General features: G+C 41.0%; 1 protein-coding gene across 1 annotated transcript in view; it reads right to left on the bottom strand.

Moving 5' to 3' along the window:
- LOC149471955 (dynein axonemal heavy chain 3-like) overlaps nucleotides 1-25,362 on the bottom strand; it is a 344,597-nt gene that overhangs the window by 254,660 nt on the left and 64,575 nt on the right. Inside the window, 1 exon segment of the mRNA XM_089651978.1 lies at nucleotides 11,407-11,605. Within this exon segment, the coding sequence (XP_089508104.1) occupies nucleotides 11,407-11,605 (199 nt within the window).

The following is a 25,362-nucleotide window of genomic DNA, read 5'->3' as shown; positions in this document are numbered from 1 at the left end:
AAAAAAGGCATACAGTCCTCTCAGAATACAAACTGGACCCTTCCTTGTATTCAAGGAAAAAAGCATGCTCCCCCAAAATTGATACCAGGCACTTATCTGAGTATACAGCCCAGCTAGTCAGGAAAGGGGTGGGAGGATGTGAACCCCCTCCTAAACCATATCAGGCCAAGAGCCATCAACAGTAAGATGGTACCTTAGTACCTTAAAAATAAGGTGTCCCTCTGATACATGCCTCCCCCACATGAATGAGGAAGGGGTACACAGTACCCCTACTCATTCCAAAACAACAGTGAATTGTAAACCCCCCAAATAAATCACATTATTATGTAATCTTGTCAATCACTATGCACAATGCCCCTCAACTCAAAAAGCCCAATCTTGTTTGCTTGCCATGACTGACTGCTGCAGCTCTCCAAAGTTGGATGTAAACAAAGTGATGGGGTCTTGAAGGTGACATCATTGGCCAAATATGGACATGTCACTCAGGAGACCCTTCCCTTTTGTTTTATTTTTTTTTTATTTACATGGGACCTGGGAGCTGTCATTCATAGCAAGTGAAAGTTTCAGGTGTTATTCGTTAAAATTGATGAAGAATTGCATTGCAAGACAATGTCTTTAATGACAGATTTACACTGTGGGACATGGTTTGGGATTTTTTTATTTTTAATAAAGGACTTGTTGAAATGTATTGGTGTGGCAACACATTGCAGTGAATAGTAGCAGCAAAGGAATCTAGATTGTTTGCATTATTTTATAAGATTTGAGCACATACACATTTGGTAGATAGGGTAGCAAGGTGATTTTTTTGGTTTGTGTAGTAACATTTTGATTTGGCTTCATAGATGACCCTTGGCTCTTCTGACAATGTGGAGGGTGAGTATTAATAGCGTAACAGAAAAAGTGGACAAGGGCATTTCAACAGGGTTGAAAATCTCACTTAAGGAACCCAATAAAATAGAAAAGTAAATAATACTTAACAAACACAATGCAGCTGTAAGTTCAATGAAAATATTTTTCTAATTATAAACATCAAGTGAACAGTAAATATACAGTTTTACATTAAAAAAACATAAAAGAGCTAGAAATATAGTGTATTCATTACACAATATTTAATCAGCTTTATTAGGTCTCAACAACAAAGGGAAAGATAAGGTATGTTTTAACAAAAAACAAGATTTGAGTGTATTTTTGACCAAAAGCTAGAAATATTGTACAGACTCAATGAACACTAGGTAAGCAGCCTTAATAAGCTGCAATTTAAGAGAAAAAAAAAAACAGGCACGTTTTTATACAAGAATTAAAAATCACCAATTATTATTTCATTAAGAATAGCTAAAAATATTGTGCAATCAATGCACATTACATAAGCAGCAATATTAGGCTACAATTTAATGTGGAGAAACTAGGTATGCTTTAGCATGAAAATAAATTATAGTGTATTATCTCAGAGACAACAGCCATACTTTTTGTACTGATGTCATGAAGCAGTCTTTTATAGGTTGCAGTTTCCCAGATAGGCAGGTTAATAATTAAGAAATTAAAACAAGAGTGTTTTATTTTACCAGAAATACAAGAAATATTGTACTGACTCTAGTATATAAGCAGATTTTATTAACCTGCAGCTTTACTGAGAGATAACAGGACAATTGTGATAAAGAATTTAATGTCAGAGTGTAATATTTCCCAGAAATAAGCTAGCAAACATTTTTAATCCAAAAGCTGGCATTAGAATTTTAATAATTTCACAGAAAACAGCCCTCACTATAAATACTGTAGCGACTATTGTGACTTGGGGTGATTAACCTTGGTGTAGTTAATGGTTTTCAGTGAGTTATGCCAGTCCAGACTGCATTTAAGCACTTTCTAGCCTACGTTTATTGCAAAATGAAATTAAAAGTTTACATAAGGTTTCCTATGCAGAAGATTCAGGTTCAAACTGCTGAGCCATCTGGCTACACTTCAGCAGCACCACTACTCTTGTCAGGTTACTTCACACCCAGCTACCTGGCTTTCTTGCCTCACTGAGCCTCACTGCATGGGTCCATTCCTGGGCTCTAGATAAGGTTTTCCAGGCACCCGGGGTTCTCACACTCCGCCTAAGATTTAGAGTCCCTCCAGTCCCCTGGAATCATTAGCTGCCTCAGCTTTCTTAACCTCCCTGGCGGTATGATTATTTCAGATTTTTGGTGCTGAAAGCGGTACCATTTTTTTGCATGGAAATATGTATTTTTTTTATTGTAGGCTGTAATTTTTAGGAAAAACTCACTGAAATCTGTCCGAACAAGAGTCTAGTAAACATCCCGGGTATGATAAAATTTGAAACACAAAATCATAAATTATAATTTAATAAATAATCATAAAAATAATATAAAAATAATAAAAAATTTAATTCAATAATATAATCAAACCAAAAACACTGAAATGTGAAATAGAGCGCCAAGTTCGCACATTGCTGAGCTCAGTCGCAAAATCGTTTTCAGTGTCTGATGACGAATTTCCCCCACGAATCATTATCACTCAATTCTGTAAGTGGTTCTGATTTACTATCGCTGTTCTCTAGCTGATCTAAACCGCTTTTGACCTAAAGGGACACTTTTTGGACGCCATGGACATTTCTCAGTTTCCAGGCAGAAAGAACAGACAAAATGCAGGCAGGGCGCAGGACAAAGCACTAGGGACAATATGTATGTGAAATAGGTTGAAACAGCAATGTTTTACTGTGTAAAATGAAAAAAAAAAAAAATGACATTTTTTAAAATTTTTAAATTTCACAGGGACAGGACACAGAAGCCGGATGCCGGCATCGGCCGGAGGAGATGGCCGGGGACGCTGCAGGGGACACATCGTGGGAGCGCAGGGTAAGGTAAGTGAAGAACACATACCGGAGCAGCGCCGCATGGTATTCCCGAGTGTAGCTCGGGGTTACCGCTTTTGGTACTGAAATGTTACCCCGAGCTACACTCGGGAATACCGCCAAGGAGGTTAATAGCCACAGACTCATACAGCTGTTCTGACTCTCTCAGTCCTGTGACAAGGAATCCCCCCAACACGGGATGCAGTCTCCGGCAGGAAAACAAGTCCCTTCCGGCTAGAGCACACAGCTCTAATGAGCATACACACCTGCATACTCACACAACCTACAAGTCTCCAATAACACCTGGACACAGGATTGAAGACTCCATCCCACTCATGTCACTTTGGAGCTTTCAAGCTCCATAACCCAATCCAGGATTACAAAAACCAGAGAGCTTAAAACACATCTTTCTCCACTCACAATAAACAAGCCTGAGCTTCTCAATTTGTGACTTTGAGAATCGTGTGTCATTCCTGCTCCATTTTCAAAACTCACACCATGGCAAGGCCTAGCACTGTCACAATATGTGCACAATATTTCACAACTTTCACTTAATGAATAAAAAACATTACAGTCTAAAATATATGCATGCACATATAAACATTTGAATTAGGCTGCATTTTGAGCAGGACCCACACTAGCCCATTTTACATTAATAAACATTAAAATTATTTATTTCACTGAGAAAAACCACAGAAATATTGTAAGAAATATCTGGACTGTCTTTAATCACTTTTACTAGGTCCCATTCATCAGTATTTAATCAAAGAAACAACATTACATTTTTTATTTAATTGAAAAAAGCATGATTATTTGATACCCTTGGACCCATTTGTCCAAGCCATGCACCAAAAAAAAGCATCAGTAAGTTTTCCAAACAAGGAAACTCTGTGCATGTACATTACTTTGGTGTGATTTGAGGAAGTAATTGAACATTTCTGATTATAGATTTATGTTTCTCCGAAGCATGTTTGAAACCACTTACTGTTGACTGATTCACTGCTGAAAGTCTTTTCCAAGCATCAACTACTCTTTCAGTAACGTAATACTTTCTAAGATTAGTTTTGAACTTTACTCCTGTTAGTTTGAGATCATGTCCCTGTGTTCTTGATCTTGGCTTCTAATTGAAAATACTGCTGAACTTCATTCAGCCCCTTGATGTATATAAAGGTTTCAGTCATCTCTCCCCATTCCTTTATTTCCTCTAGACTGTACATATCAAGTTCCTGAAGTCTCTACTGATATGTTTTATCACCCAGACTGTCACCATTTTTATTGCCCATCTCTGGACTTGTCGTTTCTTATCAATGATGTTTTGTACATTTGTTTGTAAGTGAGGTCTCCAGAACTGGACACAGTATTCTAAATGAGGTCTAACTAAAGATTTACAGTATATAGGGGAATCCAGACCTCCTTTCTTCTGCTGGCAATCCCTCTAGTGATGCATTCCTAGAGTTTTGTTTGCTTTTACCACTGCATTGATACACTGTTTGCTCATTTTGCATTCATCTGAAATAAGTACTCCAAATCCTTGTCCTCCATATTGCAATCCCACCAATATTGTACTCTATCAAGGGATCCTTTTCCATAGGTACATTATTTTACATTTAGAAACATTGAACAGATGTTTCCACTGCTTTGAACAATTTTCCAGTAATAGAAAACCATATTCTTTGTTACAGACATTTCCAGGGATGTCAACTTTATTGCACACCTTTGTGTCATCAGCAGAAAGACATACCGGGGTTTATTTACTAAAGCTGGAGAGTCCAAAATCAGACTCACTTCTGCATAGAAACCAATCAGCTTCCAGGTTTCATTGCCAAAGCTTCATTGAACAAGCTGAGGTTAGAAGCTGATTGGTTTCTATGCAGAAGGGAGTCTGATTTTGGACTCTCCAGCTTTAGTAAATAAACCCCACCTTGTCCACCAAACCTTTAGTTATATCACTTACAAATACACCACTAGTGACTGGTCTCTATTCTGAATGAATACCATGTACAACCACACTCTAATATCTATCCTTTACTCAACTACATATCTATCCAAGGGTTAAGCCCTAGCTTGTGCAACTTTTTTTTAAATGAATCATTATGTGGAAATCAAATGCCTTACTGAAATCAAGATAGGCTTTGTCCACAGCACCACCCTAGTCCATAACATTCGTGATATAGCCAAAAAAATTCAATCAGGTGAATCTGACATGATCTGCCTTCAGTAAAACCATGCTACTTTAGGTCCAGCCAACTGTGTGTTTTTTCCTTTCAATAAATTTTTATTGAATAATTTTGATTTTAGAAGATGCAAATGCAACCACTATCATGTGTACAAAGAAAGATTTACCAATAAACAGTAACACTCCATGGCAATCATGCACAGAAAAACATACCTGTAAATAGTGACAATGTAATTGACATATCAAAAAAGTAAAAAACAAAAACATCACCCATATTTGGTCGATAAATCAGTGTAAGGAATGGATGAAGGACTATACACCCATTGCCTAACATTCAACAACATCGAAAGAGATAATGATGAAATACACCAAGTATATAGTCGAACCAAGAAATACATGGAACTTATCGTAAATCATCCCTGTGGAAGAGCCAGTGGAATGAGGAAAAAAAAAAAGTTTGGGAGACAAATAAGGATCAAAAGGAGAACATCAAAGGCACCTGGGCCTGGATTAGGGGGCCTCTAAAATTATAGCGAAGTGAAATTATTGGTATAGCAGGATGGGCATGTTGGCACCATGGAGTCCATGTTTTAAGGAATCTCTCATGGGTACCTGAAGGAATGCTATAGAGTTTTTCATTACTAGGAAAAATTCTAGGTAACGATAGACTTCTGTAAAGGACATGAACTGTTGTTTCCAGGCTTTTGCTACGGTTTGTTTAGCCGCCAATAATACGTATGTAACCAGCTTGAATTGATGTTTTGGAAGGCCCGGGGGTTTCAGGTGGAAAAGGACATGCCATGGGTCTCTTGGGAAGGGGCAAGTTAATAATGAATGGAGTTTAACCAGAACCGAGAGAGCTTAAGGCATGTCCACCATGTGTGTAGGATGTCTCCCAGGGTCAACTGTGTGTTTTTAAGCAAAAAACAATGATTTTTATTTTTAGGGATGATGCCATTATATTGACTACAATAAATGTTAAATTCACTGGCCTGTAATTGACAGCTTCTACCTTACTACCCTTCTTGTGGGTAGGTAGAAACTTAGTTGTCCGCTAGTCATGGAGAACTTCTCCTGTTAGAAGAGATTGATTAAAAAGATCAATTAATGGTCCAATGGCTATACCTCAAAGTTCTCTTAGAACCCTGTGATGAATACAATCAGGATCCATTGCTTTATTAAGCTTTAACAGAGCCAGTTCCTCTGCTACCACTTTCTCTAGAATCCTTGTCATTGAAAACTGGACAAAAATAATTCTTAAAATGGTTTGCTACATTCAAGTCTCCCTCAACACAAATATGGTGCCCAGTTTTTATTTAAGTGATCGTACTGTATTTTTTCCTTCCATCATGGATTGACCTAAAAAAGGTTTTGTCTCCTTTGTTAATTGATTTAGCCATTTCAACCTACTTCTGTTCTTTGGCAGCACTGATAATGTGTTTGACCTCATTTTGTTCATTTTTATACACTTCTCTATCAGCTACGCTTTCTGTCTCCTTTAATCTCCTATATGCTGTTTTTTTCCCCTTTATCATCCCATTTACCTCTTTAGTGAACCCAATGTTTTATGTTTTACTGATTTTTCTGACATATAATCTGGTTGAATCCATGATGGTAGACTAACAGTGCCCACTGATTACTGACGCCTGTCATTTTACGCCAACCTTTTGAATTGTTCCTTAGAAATTCACTGTATTCAGCAAAGTTTGTCCTTTTGAAATCCAGAACATTTGTATTTGTACATGATTTTTCAGTTCCTGTTTTAATATTTAACCAAAGACATCAGTGATCACTAGAACCCACATTTTCTCTCACCTCAACATCAATCAGTCCCCATTTGTCAGTACAAGGTCTAGAATGCATTCTCCTCAGGTTGCACTTTTTACTAATGTTTCAGAGAAACCTTATTCATTGCTTCATCCCTGTTCCTGCTTGTAATTAAAGTTTCAGAATTTCAGCTAATGTCAAGCATGTTGAAATCACCCATAATTAAATTCTCTCCCTTTATTGCCATTTGAGTTATCTCATTAATCAACAGGATGTCACAGTCTTCAATCTGTCCTTGGGGTCTGTATACTACACAGATTCTACTGGACAATCCCTCTCTGGTTGGAAGGCAGACCCAGAGGGTATCAAGTATGAATTGAGTTGTTAGCCTTATGCTATTTTTGACATATATGCATCGCAACTCCACCTTCCCTCTTTCCTACTCTGTCTTCCGTGTATAGTATATACCATGGTATAGTTATTTCCCACTCATTTGAATCCTTAAACCATGTCTCTATAATTGCAACAAGTTCAAAGTTGTCCCTAGACATAGGAGCTGTCAGATAAAAAAGCTTGTTGCCTAAACTACAAGCATTAGTGCACATGACATGACAAACCTTGCTATCTACTGCAGTATTTTAGCACCAGAAAACTAAATTAACCACTTCACCAACCAAGTTTTTGGCAATACAAACCATCACATTTGTTTTAACCTGCTGGGGAAAGAAATTCTCCTTATCAATTAAAGCTCGTCGCATTTCTCATTTTAAATGCATGTCCAAATAACCTTGTAAAGCTCAATATCAGATCACCTGCATCACCTTCATCATGGCTAACAAGGCTATTTATGCTGTTGCCTAGTTTATACAAATTAATTTAAATTTATAAGGCTATTTATCCATATTGCATACACCTGTTGCTACCTTTATGGTCATCATAAAGGTAAGAAATAGAAACTTGGCTAATAAAAAAATAGTTTCTGTTACAGTAAGACAGTGACAGTTTTCATTGCTTTTATCAAGGGTTACTCCTGGCCCAGCATCACCAAGACCTAAGCATTTATCTTCTATATAGGCCATACAACAACATTGTCTAAGGTGTGTTGCAGTATCTCCCGTGGTAATGAGCACAACAAAGCTACAAAAATCTGTAACGTCAGACATACAGTGTGATGGGAAATATCCAGGATTCAGGAACACTGGCTGTGGCATCTTGCAAACCTCCAGTGGTACTGAGCTTTGTAAAAAGCTTGTCCAGTAGCCAATTAATGTGAAATTGTTGATCCACCATGCTGGACATTTACTGTTCATGCTGACATTTATTTTTTGTACTGTGTTGATGCTTCATGGTAGAAAATTCCAAGTATTTATTTGAAGCTATTTCACAAACTGCAGTTTACTATAGCTGTACAGTTTTTTTTTTGTATTAACAATTTTTATTGATTTTCACAAGTATATATATATACAAAGAACACGTTGGAAGAGAACAAAATAGAAAGAAGGAGCACATTGATGGTAAAATCTGCATGGTTACAAACATAATAAGTTGTACAGTTTTTAAACCTGGATTATTGCCATGGAGTGTAAACTTCAAGGAAACATGTGAGCATAATATGGGAACTACCATGCTGTTTTGTCTTTAAAAAGTGATCTTGGGTTGTGATCCTCTTTCTGTCTTAACTAGTGTGTAAGCCACTGACCTGGAACAGACATTTATTAAGTAAATCCCATCTTGCAAGCCTGTTTCTGTTCAGTGGCTTACTAGGCAATGAAAACAGGATAAGAATGACAGACTTAGACACTGCACCTTGTTCAGACAAATCAGCAGTGGCAGTGCCCATATTTATATGATTGTAGGTTCGCTTTAGTTTTCTTCCACAAGCATCATACTATACATGACTCTGAGTAGAAATAAACAAACATAGGTGTAACAATAGCCATAGCAACCTACAGGGGTAAATGGAGTGCTGTATCATTAAAACCAGCTATACATAGATTGAATCTCGACTGGTTCAGCAGGGACCAGCTAAACTTCAATCTATATATGGGCAGGATGGTTGTACTGAGGTTGATCCATCGATTGACCTCAGTACAACCAGCCTGTCAGTTTTTTAGCATGCTATCACTGCCAGCAGCTGTAACAGCTAGCAGTGTTTATTGTATTCTGATGGCAGGAAAGGCTCCCCACTGACAGAATACAAAAGCTCTGCGGGGGGAGATTCCCCCATCAACACTGACTATTTTGATAGGGAATCAAGCAATTTGCTTTCCTTCAACCCGTGGTGGAAGGAAAGGACATTGTATATTCTATGGTTTGCCCAAGAAATGCAGAGGTTGCTGTTATAACTATCATGGCACCCCCTGTGACATTAAGAAGAACTGAAATCAGACATATAGCAGGAGACACAGGAATTGTAGTATTCCTTTGCAGGCTGTATTGTAATTTTTATTTTTTATTTTTTTTTAGGGATTACTAGATTGCCTCTTTTAGCATTTGCTTGCTGGGGCAGTGGAAGGGCTGGAAGGACTTAACCATTAGCCGCCCGGGCTATAGCCGTTTGGCGGCGGCAAAAATGTATTACCTTTCTGGGTCCACGCCATTTGGCGTCCTCCCGCACATGCGCAGTTCGCGCGGTTGCAGAGCCACACAGCGGCGCGATCTGTCACCGGCCATGTACCTCAGACACGGCCGATGACAGATCTGAGTACCGGCCCCCATTGCCGGTGCCATGTGACCTGCTGTGACCAATCACAGCAGGTCACATGACAGTTGTATACAATGGATGGCTTCATTCATGCCATCCATTGTATACTAGTGCCTAGCTGTAAATGGTCACAGCAAGTCACATGCACATGTCATGTGATTAGCTGTGGCCAAATCACAGCTAAGCACAAAAAAAAAAAAAAAAAACCCTGAATGAATCAATGTCATTCAGGTAAATGCTTGCTTATAGCAAAGTAATTCTTTGCTATAAGCAAATTGTGTAAAAAAACAAAAACAAAAAATACTGATCACTTCCCCAAAGTAGTACAATGTTACTATGGTAACATTGTACTACTTTGGTCATAGTAAAATATGAAAAAAAAATCTTAATTTTTTTTTTTTAAAAATGTAATAAAAAATTTAAAATAATAAAAAAATAAAAAAAAAATATATTTTTTTTTTCATACTGTCACCAGTCAGTGTCCCTGTTCACCGCCATGCCAGTTATATGATGACGCTGTACTGCACTGGTGACAATTAAAAAAAAAAATTGTTAAAATATTAAATTTTTTCATTTTCCGAAAAATTATGCCAAAAAAAATACAACTTCAAAAAACTCGCCATTCCTCTTATGAAGTACGTCGGACTGTCTTCTCTGCAAAAAGGGGTCATTTGGGGGATATCCGTACTATTCTGACATTCTTGGACCTCAAGAAATTAGATTGGCTGTCAGTACTTCAGGATTGATCAATTTTCAGATCTATACCATAGTTTGTGAACTCTATAACTTTCCTACAAACTAAATAATACATCCTAATTTGGGTTATTTTCACCAAAGACATGTAGCAGAATACATCTCGGCCTAAATTTATGAAGAACAATTATTTATTTCTAAACTTTTATAACAGAAACAAAGCAAAACGTGTTTTTTTTTCAAAATTTTTGGTCTTTTTTTGTTAATTTAGCAAAAAATAAAAACCCCAGCGGTGATTAAATACCACCAAAAGAAAGCTCTAGTTGTGTGAAGAAAATGATAAAATTTTAGTTTGGGTACAATGTTGTATGACCGCGCAATTGTCATTCAAAGTGTGAGAGCGCTGAAACGTGAAAAATGGCCTGGGCAGGAAGGTGTAAAATTGCCCAGTATTGAAATGGTTAAAGTGATATTGAAGGTTCAGAATAGTTTTTTAGTAACAAACATGTTATACTACCTGCTCTGTGCAACGGTTTTGCACATAGCAGCCCTGGCCCTCCTCTTCTCAGGTCCCCTCATCTCTCCTGGCTCCTCCTTACTGCCGAGTGCCCCCAGAGCAAGCTGCTTGAGTGGGGAGCTTCAAACTGAAGATTTTTTACCTTCATGCATAGAATTCATAAAAGGAAAAAAATGTCAGCCTTTAGAACCACTTTAAATATTACAGCGAGATCTGAGATGCTTGGTAAATAGCTGGAAAATTGATGTTAAAAGTTATTTCACAACACTGGTTCTGCCCTGTTCCCTGACAACATCTGTCCACAGCACTGGTCTCTAGTGATGTACCAACTATGTTAACAGCCCTCCTGCTACCTGTCCTTGATTTTGACATACTTTATGTTAAGATCAATGACAGCAGGGAGGTGACCCAGGTGCTCCACAACATTTTGCTATGGGGTCCCATGATCTGTAGGCACATCCCTGGTTGTGTAAAGTTGCTCTTAAAACTTTGCCATATTAACAGAAATATATTTCATGAGTGGCAGCTTTTTGGAACTTTTTCAAATTTACCTAAAGTATTCCAGAGGTTGTTATTACTAGCAGTAGGGTTTCCTTTTTATTTAAGTATTTTTACAAGTCATTTTACACTCATGAAATATACAGTATAATGAAATTGCCAAATAAAGGCATTTTGTGAAAATATGAAGATTTTACCTGAAGCAACGATCAGTCAGAGGTGTAAGGACAAGTCTTCCAGCATTACCTAAATATTCATATCCATAAGGTACAGTTGTGGTAACCATTCTTACTACAACTCTGTTTTCCTCCCAGTAATATCTCATTTGTGCAATCCAGCCAAAATCTGAACAGTTTGTAATCCCACGATTATTCAAATTGAAAACAACATCTCGAGCTAAAAAAAAAGGAAAAAAAAATCACAGTATTGCTTAAAAAGCAACCCATACATAAGAAGTGGATTATAAAATACTAAGTAGCTATTTCTGGAACAAATAAAAACAGAACTACATCCAAAAGACTATTGCATTTCTAATGTACTTATTAATATTGAAAATCAGTGATTTGCAATGTTCCATATTGCTATAAATAGGCCAGTAAAGCATTATTTTCTACTTGTTTTTTTATGACATTCAGAATAGAACATTACGCATTGAGGAATAAGGAGCAAACAAATCACATAAAAACATGAAAAATCCCTAAATATGTAAATAATGTATTAATAGTAAAGGCTTCCCAAAGCAAACATATACAGTTAGGTTCATATATATTTGGTCACAGGCACAATTTTAGATTGTTCAGGTATTTACCAAAATATATTCAAGCTATAGTTATCTAATGGATATAGGCTGAAAGTTCACACTCTCAGGTTGAGGGTATGTACATCCAAATTGGAGGAAGGGTTTAGGAATTACAGCTCTTAAGAGTAGCCATCCCTCCTTTTTCAAGGGACCAAAAGTACAGTAGTTGGACAATCGAATCAAAAGCTGTTAAATGGCCAGGTGTTGGCTACTCCTTCATTAGTTCTTCATCAATTAAGCAGGTAAAAGGTCTGGAGTTGATTCTAAGTGTGGCATTTATTTATTTATTTCAGTTACTTATATAGCACTGTCAATTTACGCAGCACTTTACATATATATTGTACATTCATATCAGTCCCTAACCCTCAAAGGGTGTACATTCTAAGGTCCCTAACTTACATTCATGCATACTAGGGCCAATTTAAACAGGATCCAATTAAACTACCAGCATGTCTTTGGAGTGTGGGAGGAAACCAGAGAACCCGGAGGAAACCCATGCAGGCGCATGGAGAACATGCAAACTCCAGGCAGGTGGTGCCATGGTTGGGATTAGAACCAACGACCCTAGTGCTGCCAGGGGGAAGTGCTAACCATTTAGCCGCTGTGCTGCCCATATTTGCATTTGCAATTTATTGCTGTGAACCTACATCATGCGTTCAAACGAGCTGTCCATGCAAGTGAGACAGGCTATTGTAAGGCTTCAAAAATGAAACAAATCCATCAGAGAGATAGCAGCAACATTATCAGTGGCCAAATCAGCAGTTTGGTACATTGTGAGGAAAGAAAAACGCACTGGTGAGCTTGAAGAGGCATGGACTTCTACGAAAGACAACAGTGGTGGATGATCGCAGGATCATCTCTATGGTAAAGAAAAACCCATGCACAACATCCAGACAAGTGAAGGACACTCTCCAGGAGTTATGCGTATCATTGTCAAAGTCTACAATCAAGAGAAGACTTCACAAGAGCAAATACAGAAGATTCACCACAAGGTACAAACCATTCATAAGCCTGAAGAATAGAAAAGCCAGATTAGACTTTGCCAAAAAACATCTAAAAAAGCTACACCTGGTCTGAAAAAGCATTCTTTGGATGAATGAAACTAAGATTAATCTGTACCAGAATGATGGGAAAAAAAAGTGTGGCGAAGGCTTGGAACAGCTCATAATCAATAGTACACAATGTCATCTGTAAAACATGGTGGAGGCAAAGTGATGGCATGAGCATGTATGGCTTCTAGTGGCACTGGGTCATTGGTATTTATTGATGATGTGACAGGAGACAGAAGCATCCAGATGAATTCTGCAGTGTTTAGAGATATACTGTCAGCCCAGCAAAGTTGATTGAACAGCGCTTCACGGTACAGATGGACAATGATCCAAAACACACTGCAAAAGCAACCCAGGAGCTTTTAAATGAAAAGAAGTGGAATATTCTGAAATGTAGGCAAAACTACAGGCAGAAAGACCCACAAACAAAGAACAACTGAAAACAGCTACAGTTAGAACCTGGCAAAGCATCACAAAGGAGAAAGCCCAGTCTTTGGTAGTGTCCATGGGTTTCAGACTTCAGGCAGTCATTGCCAGTAAAGGATTCTTTAAAAATGAACATTTTATTTATGATTATATTCATTTGTCCAATTACATTTGAACCCCGGAAAATGAAGGGACTGTGTATAAAAATGGTTACAGTTCCTACAATTTGTACTTGATATTTATGTTCAACCCCTTGAATTAAAGCTGAAAGTCTGCACTTCAAATTCATTTGAATTGTTTTGTTTTAATGTATTCTGGTGGCATACAGAGCCAAAAGTACGAAAATTGTGCCTGTGTCCAAATATATATGGACCTAACTGTAATTTAACATGATTAATAGGGAGGATGTGCTAAGTAAAGTGATTTCATATTTTTCTTTGTTTACTATGGGAAGGACTGTATAAAAACATAAAGATTATATTTTAAGCAAGTAAAGTATTGCATATTAATATGTAGCATCTTCTTTTTGAACTAGCAAATATGTATTTGCCTCTATATACAGACATTTGAAAAAGCCTTTTATTTACAGGTTCCAAAGATCAAACTGAAATTTATACACATAAGCGGATAACTGACCAGCCCTGACTCATTGCAGTGACTCATCATAAGGCTCTGTTGCAAATTTCTATCAGACAAATGACAGACAGTCAATGCTGTGCTGTGTTTAGCTATCCCATGGTTCTCTGTAGGTCTTCTGTAAGCTATAATATGTTTTACTATTCTTCCGCAGTAGCTGCTTCATTTACTTTAAATTCTATCCTTATTAAAAAAGGTGTTGATAGGCAACTGGCCATGGTACATCATAGTTGCACTACAGCTGCAGTGGGTTGACTGCTCTGTCTTTAAAGGAGCAGCTTTAGTGCTCTATACTGGTGTTGTACAGCATGTTGGAGGAAAGAAAACATTGCCTATTTTCACTACAAAAGCACAGGTTTGTATTGTGTGTGGAAATTCTAGCTATTATTTGCAACCTGTTCAAAAACGTTTTTTTTTGCAGCTGTCTTGTCTTCAGTAAACACTCTATTTAGTTGCAATGAGTCTGTGATATCTCAAACCACTTGTGAGTAGCCTATTGGAGAAATAAACATTCCACCATAGTACAAGATATCTACCATGTTTTATCAACAGCAGCTCCAACAACTATGTATAATAAAAAAAATGATGTGGTAGATATAAGGGCAGAAGATAGAGTTAATGGAATAATTAGTTAAGTGAACAAGGCACAATATATTTTCTAGAAAAAAAAGAAAGAAAAGAAATTGCAGCTACAGGTAAAACATCAAATACTGATTGAAAATGTTCTAACCTATAGAAAGAAAAAGGCTACTTATGCCTTTTATTAATCCTAATGGTAAATGAAGGAAGATCATCTCTTTATTTATTGTCATTAAATGTACAGGACAATTCAACTCAAAGCCTGTTTTCCAAGTTAGCATGGTTCCAGTGAAGCTGAGTCACATCCTGACTATTTATTGCTCAGGTACATTAATGATGAAATATTTCCAACAAAATTCCCAATTCAGTCCATGAATTTTTTAGACTACAGGGTCTTGAGTCTTAACTTGGCTATATGGATAGAATTTCAAACAAAAAGTCTTAGGAAAAGTCTTAGCAAAATTCATACAAACAATTCTCAAAGTATTATCCGAACATTTGAATTTCATTAGAAATATTTTGTTTGCTTTTAACATTTGATTTTGAAATGAATGGACTTTACCGAATTAAAACCACACACACTGTTAGAAATTCTTTCAAAAAAAATTTCCATCCTGATCCTTCAAATTCACTGCAGTCGAAAACGAACTTTAATTGCATCCACTATTGATTAGAAAAATTAACAAACTTTCTTAGAATATTTTATGAAGTTTGAAATTTTATTAATCTATGTCCATCTTTTGACCTGCTTTAGTTGAGGATAAAGTTGCAACATTATTGCTAGGTCTGGTCAATACTGCTTGCAGTCCTACACTGACCATGTATTGCAGTAGCTGTAGTGCTACAGTTCGGTCCACCTTGAAATATACAATCATGCCCTCTACGTCTTTATGCATATGACATCATGCACGTTCCACCTCGGCCGACTTTTGGTTCTTCGGTGTCCACTAAGGCTTCCTCACTATCCATAGGATCCCAAAGGCTGCTGTAGTGTGGTACATCCCCACCATCCAGAAGACCTGAGGACCTGCATGAGATGCGGAGACCAGTGTCACAGTGGGGTTTATTTACTAAAGTTGGTTTACTCAGAATCTCGTGCACCTGTGCGTGGTAGCCAATCTAACCTCAGCTTGTTCAATTAAGCTTTAGCAATAGAAACTATAAGCTGATTGGTTTCCATGCAGACTTGCACGAGTGAACCAGCTTTAGTAAATAAACCCCTGTGACTCATATTTATGCACTTCCCCACCCAGCCGTTTGAGTTGCTATATTACGTATATGCGTGTTTTTCTTCTCTATTCTTCTACACTTAGTTTGTTGTCCCCCAGTGGTGTCTTCTGTGAGGAAAGAACAAACAGAGGGAGCACAGGCCTAGTGCATTACCATAAAAATTTTTTAATAAGAAATAAAGTAGGTGTTGTACTCACAAAAGACAATAAAGTCACGGCACGTCATAAAAGAACAGCTAAGTCCACACTGCGCTGAGTAACAGTCCGCAATAGGGAGTGTAGACATCCAATAGGTTGACGCATTTCGAGGACTTGCCTCTTCCTCAAAGCCACTGACTAACTTATTAAACTTTTTTTATGGTAATGAACTAGGCGCCCGCCCTACCCGTCACGCCGATCGTGGCAGCGGTTGTCCATCACCGGCTCCCGGCCGGTCATTTCCTGCCAGGTGCCGGCGATTGCAAGTAATCACTGACAGATAGCAGAGCTCCAATGTAAACACTGCAGCCCTGCTATCTGTCAGTTCAGAGCACACTGAACCTGAGAGAAGACTTTATCTCTTGGGATCAGCGTGTTACTGTGAAGTACACACCCCCGCCCCCTAGTAAAACACTCCCCTCACACAGTTAACCCTTTCATTACTTAATAAAAGTTAACCCCTTCCTCCCCAGTGCCATTAGTACATTGTCAGTGGTTTTTTTTTGTACTGATCACTGTATTGGTGTCACTGGGGATGTCAGTGACCCCAAGTCAGTTCCCCCCAGTGTCAAAATGTCCACCGCAGTCCCACAGTCCCGCCATAAGTCGCTGACCACTGTCATAAATTGCTGATTACCGCCATAAGTAGCTGATCGCTGCCATTATTTCCTGCCATTTGTAGACGCTATAACTTTCACGTAAGCCAATTAATTTACACGTATTGGGATTTTTTTTTTAGCAAAGACATGTCACAGAATACATTTTGGCAGAAATTTATGACTAAATTTGATTTTTAAATTTTTTTACTGGACATGTTTTATAGCAAAAAGTCCAAAATATTGTTTTTTTTTCTCAAAATTGTCAGCCTTTTTTTTTTAAAATAAAAAACGCACAGGCAATCAAATACCACTGAAAGAAAGCTCAATTTGTGGGAAAAAAAGGATGTAAATTTAATTTGGGTGCGGTGTTGCATGACCGCGCTATTGTCAGTTAAAGTAACGCAGCGAGGTAACACAAACTGCTTCTGTAACTGCTTCCTGACTGCCCTATAGAAGAAATACTGCTACAGGGCAGCACAGGTGCGCAAAATCACATATATATATATATATATATATATATATATATATATATACGTGATTCGCGCTCCTGTGGTTTTTATGCCCCTCCCAGATAGCGTCAGATTGCCCGTCAGTACACCAGTCATCACATTTAACCCCTTGATTGCCAGGAGCACGCTCAAGTACGATAAACCTCCATTGCTAGTATAGTGTCTGAAAGGGTCAATATCTTTGATCAGATCAGCACTATACCAGCGCTCACATTAGTATAGCGTCCCCAAAAATGCAGGGTTAGCGGGATCAGCCCCAGCACCTGCCAGCACCTGCATTTAGCCCCTATGCTTACCCCCCCCCTTCTCCCCCAGCAAGTGCAGTGTCAGTAGGTCACTGTCACTTGATACATTGCACACAAAACCGCAGTGTTCGCAGAATCAGGCCTGATCTCTGTTAGCACTTGCTGGTAAATTTTGATGACTCTCATATGCAGCAGGGTGACAGTACTAGTGCTGCTCTACCTTTTGGTGAACTGGTGAGTACCAGGGGTCTAGTACATCTCGGTCTTTCACATACCTCCTTGATTTTTGGAGCTGTTTTTCACAGAATTTCTGTATGCGCTGATTGTGGATCAAAGCAATTTATATGCACAACAATTTATCTCCGCCAACCCAAATTCAAACCTTGCCAGACCAGTCGCATGGAAACTCATTACGGTTTTCGAATTTACATTTTTTTTGGTCCTAACCCTCAACATGGGCATTACTAAAAGAAATGAATTGCGGTTGTATTGGTCCGCAGACCCGATTCATCATATGCCGTGTTCTCTGCTGCCATGGCCAGGCATAGATATGAGAGTATATTGTGTTTTATGCATTTCAACGACAATACACTCTGTCATCCTTGGGGTAACCCTGAATTTGACCAGCTCCACAAAATTCAGCCCCTTGCAAATCACCTTAACCAAAAATGTGCAGATGTCTATACTCCCCAGCAAAACATCTGTGTTAATTGTTCTGGCCGCCTTGCATTCAAACAATTTCTCCCCTGCAAGCGTGCCAGATATGAGGTCAAGATGTAGAAGACCTGTGAGAGGGCAACAGGCTATACTTATAAGTTTTGGATTTACGAGTGAAAAGATAGTCATGTGGAGCCCCCCAGGTGCCCAGACTACATGGGGAGTAGTGGCAAGATAGTTTGGGACTTGGTGTCATCCTTTTTCTATATGGGGTACCACTTATACGTGGACAATTTTTATTCAAGCGTGCCACTATTTAGACATTTGTTCAATCTTGGAACTGGCACTTGTGGAAAAGTGTGACCTAATGTGTGCCCACCATTAGAAGTGGGTGGATGCAGGGTGGTATATTCTAATGGTGGGCATACCACACACTTTTTCTGGCAGAGATTTCTTCTCATTTTTGTCATTCAGTCCACAGGCTGCATACAAAAAAAAGAACATAGCATATACACCCAACAAGGACCAGCGACGTACTGGTACATCACTGGACTTTGAATGGTGATACCAGGATGATGCCTACAGCTGCAGGCATCATCCTGGTATCGTTTTTTCAGCCAGCGATCGGCTTTCATGTACAAGCAATCCTAGTGGCTAATTAGCTGCAGGATTGCTTTTACAAGCAGCGGGTGATGATGACCCTCCCCCGCTGCCTTCCACGGTCTTCTCGGGCAGTCTCGTGCAATCGAGGGAACCTGAGAATGCAGCCGGTGTTTTTACCAGCTGACCATAGAGCTGATTGTCGACCAGAGTGGTGCCAATCATCTCTGTAGTCTAAGAATTTGGAAGCTACAAGCATTTCATCACTTCAGTTTCGCAGGATATAAACAGCACCATTTGTAAATTGGGAAAGCATCTGAGCACACTGATTTTGGTTTGATTAGATAATGTAAGGGCAGAGGAGATATCTAGAGCCTGATAGACCCCAGATTTTTCAAAAAAGAATATATGACAATGCCCATTGAAGTTATAGGGGATATTTGCATTCCGTGTTATAGCATTAAAAGTGATAAAAAAAAACAAAACAATGAAAGGTACAAATGTAAAAATAATAAAAAAGAATCAAAATAACTAAGCAAAAAAAAATTGCCGCTCCCATGCGCGCACACCTGTGTGCACAAGCCTTGTCACCATTGCACGGGGCATGCGCATTTTTAAAGCATGTCATGTTTGGTATCTATTTACTCTGCATACCATTATTTTTTATACTTTATGAAATAATTGGCCAATATATTGTGTTTTTGTGCATTAAAAGTAAAAAAGTGAATTTTGTTTTTAAATTTGCTTTTGAAAAATCGCTGCGCAAGTACTATGTGCCATAAAAAATTGTAGTACCTACCATTTTATTCACTAGGGTGTCTGCTTTAAAAAAATATATAATTTTTGGGGGCTTACCGTATTTGCCGGCGTATAAGACGACTTTTTACCCCTTGAAAATCTTCTCAAAAGTCGGGGGTCGTCTTATACGCCGGTATACGGCATACTGACACTTTTTAGGGGGGTGTCAGGGATCACGGCGCCGGAATCCTGCATCACGGCGCCGTCCCCCCGCGCATGCGCACTGGCGGCGAGCCGCGGCTGACAGGACGCCGCGCATGCGCAGTAGAGAGTCGAGGGCGCGCCTCAGGCGTCCAATGACAGCGCAGGGCGCACTATTTAAAGATGCCCTGCACTGTCACCCATTGCCGCAAGGTCTTATGTGATCCTGGATACCTGCTCCTGTTCTGTGACCCTGTTTTCGACCCTGACTACGCTGCCTGCCCCTGTGTTTGACCCGGCTTGTCCTGACTACTCTGCCTGCTCCTGCGTTTTGACTCGGATATCCTGACTATTCTACGGACTGATTTACCTGGCTGACCCTGCATGTGACCTGACTACTCCTTGCCCGCTGATTTGGTACCCCGCTTACCCCCCACGGAACCACTATCCGTGCCACCCTGCTGGGGCCGTCATCCGCCTCATATCTGGCTCTCCCGGTACCTACACGCATCCCCGGAGGCCTTCCCAGCCGCTGGTGGGCCCGCCCGGAGGTCGTGACCTGGCCCGGGACTGTTTCAAGTCCATCCCCACCATCAGGGGCCCTGGTGAAGGCACAGCCTGGGCTTAGACCCCACGCTCTGGGTTGGTCTATCAGTTGGCAGCCGGAAGGCTCCGCCGCCGCCCCCCCCTTCCCCCAATGGAAGGGACACTAAGTACAGGGGTGGGCAGCGGCTGTTTCTTACCTGGTTCCGGTCCCACGACGATCCGGTCCAGGAACGCGGCTGCGCCTTCAGTTCGGCCACTGGATGTTCGTGCAGCTGCTCGGCTCCGCCTCCTCACCAGTGATTGGCTGCCAGAACTGTAGCTCAGGAAAGGCACACAGGCGGCCAATCACCGGCGAGGGGGTGGAGCCGAGCGGCCCCACGAAAATCGAGTGCAGGACCAACAGGTAAGTGGTCAGTGTAGAGGTGCTGCTGCAATCACATATGCTGGCTGCAGCAGCACCATACGAGAACAGGGTCAGCAAGTGTCAGTGGGAGGAATAGTGCCCCATCATTGGTGTCACTGATACCAATGATGGAGCACTATTCCTCCCACTGACACCAACGATGGGGCACTATTCCTCCCACTGACACCAACGATGGGGCACTATTCCTCCCCCCCACTGACACCAACGATGGGGCACTATTCCTCCCCCCCACTGACACCAATGATGGGGCACTATTCCTTCCCCCCACTGACACCAATGATGGGGCACTATTCCTCCCCCCCACTGACACCAACGATGGGGCACTATTCCTCCCCCCCACTGACATCAACGATGGGGCACTATTCCCCCCCCCCACTGACACCAATGATGGGGCACTATTCCACCCCCCACTGACACCAATGATGGGACACCATTCCCCCCACTGATACCAATGATGAGGCACTATTCCCCCCACTGATACTAATGATGGGGCACTATTCCTGCCACTGATACCAATGATGGGGCACTATTCCCCCCACTGATACTAATGATGGGGCACTATTCCTCCCACTGACACCAATGATGGGGCACTATTCCTCCCACTGATACTAATGATGGGGCACTATTCCTGCCACTAATGCCAATGATGGGGCACTATTCCTGCCACTGATACCAATGATGGGGCACTATTACTGCCACTGATACCAATGATGGGGCACTATTCCTCCCACTGATACCAATGATGGGGCACTATTCCTGCCACTGATACCAATGATGGGGCACTATTCCTGCCACTGGTGTGCATTGGAAGAGGGGTAGTCTTATACGGCGAGTATAGCTCAACACTAAATTTTAGCAGGAAAAGTAGGGGGGTCGTCTTATACGCCCAGTCGTCTTATACGCCGGCAAATACGGTAAATTAATTTCCTAGCAAAAAATACTGATTTTTTTCATGTGAACAAAAAGTGTCAGAAAAGGCTTGGTCTTCAGGTGGTTAGAAGACTGAGTGATGTGTGGCATAAACTTCTAATGCTTGGTAAAGCATGCCCCCACCCCCCAAAAAGACAACTTTTTGGAAAGTAGACACCCTAAACTATTTGCTGAGAGGCATGTTGAATCAATAGAAGAATTTATTTTTTTACCACAAGTTTTTGGAAAATGACAAAAAAAAATATTTTTTTTTCTTTACACAAAATTGTCACTTAAATGATTTACTGCTCACACATGCCATGGGTATATGTGGAATTACATCCCAAAATACATTCTCCTACTTCTCCCGAGTATGGGGATACCAAATGTGAGAGACGTTTTGGCAGTCTAGCCAAGCACAGGACCCCAAAATCTAATAAACACCTTCAGGCTTTTAAAGGGCTTTATTTCCTCATTACACTTCCAGACTACCTATCACAGTTTCGGAGGCCCTGAAATGCCAGGATAGCACCTAACCCCCCCCCCAAATGACCCCTTTTTGGAAAGTAGACACCCCAAGGAATTTGATAAGAAGCATGGGAAGTATTTTGCAGATCTCATTTGTTGCCACAAGTTTTTGGAAAATGAAGAAAAAAAACAAAAACATTTTTTCTATTCTTTTTTTATTTTTTTTATTATTCAACACCTTGTGAGAAAAAATGAGATCTGCAAAATACTCACCACGCCTCTTTTAAATCCCGTCGGGTGTCTACTTTCCAGAAAGGGGTCATTTGGGGGGGGGGGGGGGGGGGTTTGGTGCTATCCTGGCATGTCAGGGCCTTCGAACTGTAATAGGTAGTGAGGAAGTGTAATTGTAAGTGTAACGCACCTTCAGGCTTTCAAAGTCTTAATTGGATTTCAGGCTCCTGTATGTGGCTAGGCTCCCAAAAAGTCTCACACACGTGATATCCCCATACTCAGTAGAAGTAGCAGAATGTATTTTGGGGTGTAATTCCACATATACCCATGGCTTGTGTGAGAAATAAATAATTTAAATGACAACTTTGTGTAAAAAAAAAAAAAATGTTTTGTCAATTTCCAGAAACTTGTGGAAAAAAAATAAATCTTCCAGGGACTCAATATGCCTCTCAGCAGATAGCTTAGGGCAGTGATGGCGAACCTTTTTGAGCCCGAGTGCCCAAACTGCAACCCAAAACCAACTTATTTCTTTCAAAGTGCCAACACTGCAATGAAACCTGAATATCGAGCTTTTGGTTTAGAAAAAACAACTCGTACAGTAGTGCAAACTAATTAACAGTACAGGGATGACCAGAGACTGTGGACAGTACAGGGATGACCAGAGACTGCGGACAGTACAGGGATGACCAGAGACTGCAGACACAGTACAGGGATGACCAGAGACTGCAGACACAGTACAGGGATGACCAGAGACTGCGGACACAGTACAGGGATGACCAGAGACTGCGGACACAGTACAGGAGATGACCAGAGACTGCGGACAGTACAGGGATGACCAGAGACTGCGGACAGTACAGGGATGACCAGAGACTGCGGACACAGTACAGGGATGACCAGAGACTGCAGACACAGTACAGGGATGACCAGAGACTGCGGACAGTACAGGGATGACCAGAGACTGCGGACACAGTACAGGAGATGACCAGAGACTGCCGACACAGTACAGGAGATGACCAGAGACTGCGGACACAGTACAGGAGATGACCAGAGACTGCGGACACAGTACAGGAGATGACCAGAGACTGCGGACACAGTACAGGAGATGACCAGACACTGCGAACAGTACAGGAGATGACCAGAGACTGCGGACAGTACAGGGATGACCAGAGACTGCGGACACAGTACAGGGATGACCAGAGACTGCAGACACAGTACAGGGATGACCAGAGACTGCAGACACAGTAGAGGGATGACCAGAGACTGCAGACACAGTACAGGGATGACCAGAGACTGCAGACACAGTAGAGGGATGACCAGAGACTGCGGACAGTACAGGGATGACCAGAGACTGCGGACACAGTACAGGGATGACCAGAGACTGCGGACAGTACAGGAGATGACCAGAGACTGCGGACAGTACAGGGATGACCAGAGACTGCGGACACAGTACAGGAGATGACCAGAGACTGCGGACACAGTACAGGGATGACCAGAGACTGCGGACAGTACAGGAGATGACCAGAGACTGCGGACAGTACAGGAGATGACCAGAGACTGCGGACACAGTACAGGAGATGACCAGAGACTGCGGACACAGTACAGGAGATGACCAGAGACTGCGGACACAGTACAGGAGATGACCAGAGACTGCGAACAGTACAGGAGATGACCAGAGACTGCGGACAGTACAGGAGATGACCAGAGACTGCGGACACAGTACAGGGATGACCAGAGACTGCGGACACAGTACAGGAGATGACCAGAGACTGCGGACACAGTACAGGAGATGACCAGAGACTGCGGACACAGTACAGGGATGACCAGAGACTGCGGACACAGTACAGGGATGACCAGAGACTGCGGACAGCACAGGGATGACCAGAGACTGCGGACAGCACAGGGATGACCAGAGACTGCGGACAGTACAGAGATGACTGCTGACCTTTGGGGAGGGAGGGGGAGCGGGTACCTGAATTTGACAGGTACCCGCTCTTACTTCCGCAGAGTTGTTTTTTTTTATCTTACCTGTTCCTTTATCCAGCCGCGCGCTGTCTTCCCGGCTTCTGTAGTGTGGGCGCTCGTCGGACAGCCGGATGCCCAGTGCGCATGCGCGAGAAGCGCTGCGCTTTGTGATTGGTCCGGCGGCTTCTGGGATCTGTCATGTGTCCCAGGTACCGCCTTACCATTCACAAAGAGCACTGCTTCTTGTGCATGCGCACTTGGGACCCGGCTGTCACGCACACTACAGCCGGGAAGACAGCGCGCCGCTGGATTCTCCTGGCGTGCCCACAGATAAGGCTCGGCGTGCCGGCTGTGGCACGCGTGCCACGGGTTCGCCATCACTGGCTTAGGGTGTCTACTTTCTGAAAAGGGGTAATTTGAGGGTGTTTGTACTATCCTGGTATTTTAGCACCTCAAGAAATGTGATGGGCAGTCAGAAAGTAAATACCATATTTTGTAGACTCTATAACTTTCACACAAAGCAATCAATATACACTTATTAGGATTTTTTTAACCAAAAACATGTAGCAGAATACATTTTGCCCTAAATTTATAACTAAATTTGAGTTTACTATATATTTTTGGTCTTTTTTTGTTTATAGCATGAAAAATAAAAAGCGTACAGGTGATCAAATACCACTGAAAGAAAGCTCTATTTGTGTGAAAAAAGGACGTAAGTTTTGTTTGGGTGCAGCATTGCATGACCGCGCAATTATCAGTTGAATTAGTGCAGCGCCAAGTAGCAAAAACAGGCCTGGTCAGGAAGGGGGGTAAAACCTCAGGAGGGCAAGTGGTTAATGTGGTTGTAGCCTGCATCGAGTCCATCCCCAAGTGCAGGAGCATTTGTGTTTGCTGGTGTTTCTATGTATTACAACTACAGGTGCTGCTTGTTCCAGTTGAGGAACTGCATACTGCCCATAGAAGACTCATCCCAAATGTACCTGTTTTCTGACATATAGGCTACCCCTAGTATGTTGTGTAAATTTCCAGTTGTCTACTCAAATAAATATGTAAGATATTTAAAATATTTAAATCACTACACTGAGATGCACCTTCTACTGTCTTTATCTGGAGGAAATTCGACCATGCATCAGGGTTTTTTATTGTCT

This window comes from Staurois parvus, unplaced genomic scaffold (assembly GCF_062004578.1).
Source record: "Staurois parvus isolate SC_StPar_1 unplaced genomic scaffold, SC_StPar_1.0 ptg000025l, whole genome shotgun sequence".
In the NCBI taxonomy this organism is placed as follows: domain Eukaryota; kingdom Metazoa; phylum Chordata; class Amphibia; order Anura; family Ranidae; genus Staurois; species Staurois parvus.
Note: the sequence above shows the minus strand (reverse complement) of the source record. Positions and strands in the feature narration are given on the sequence as shown.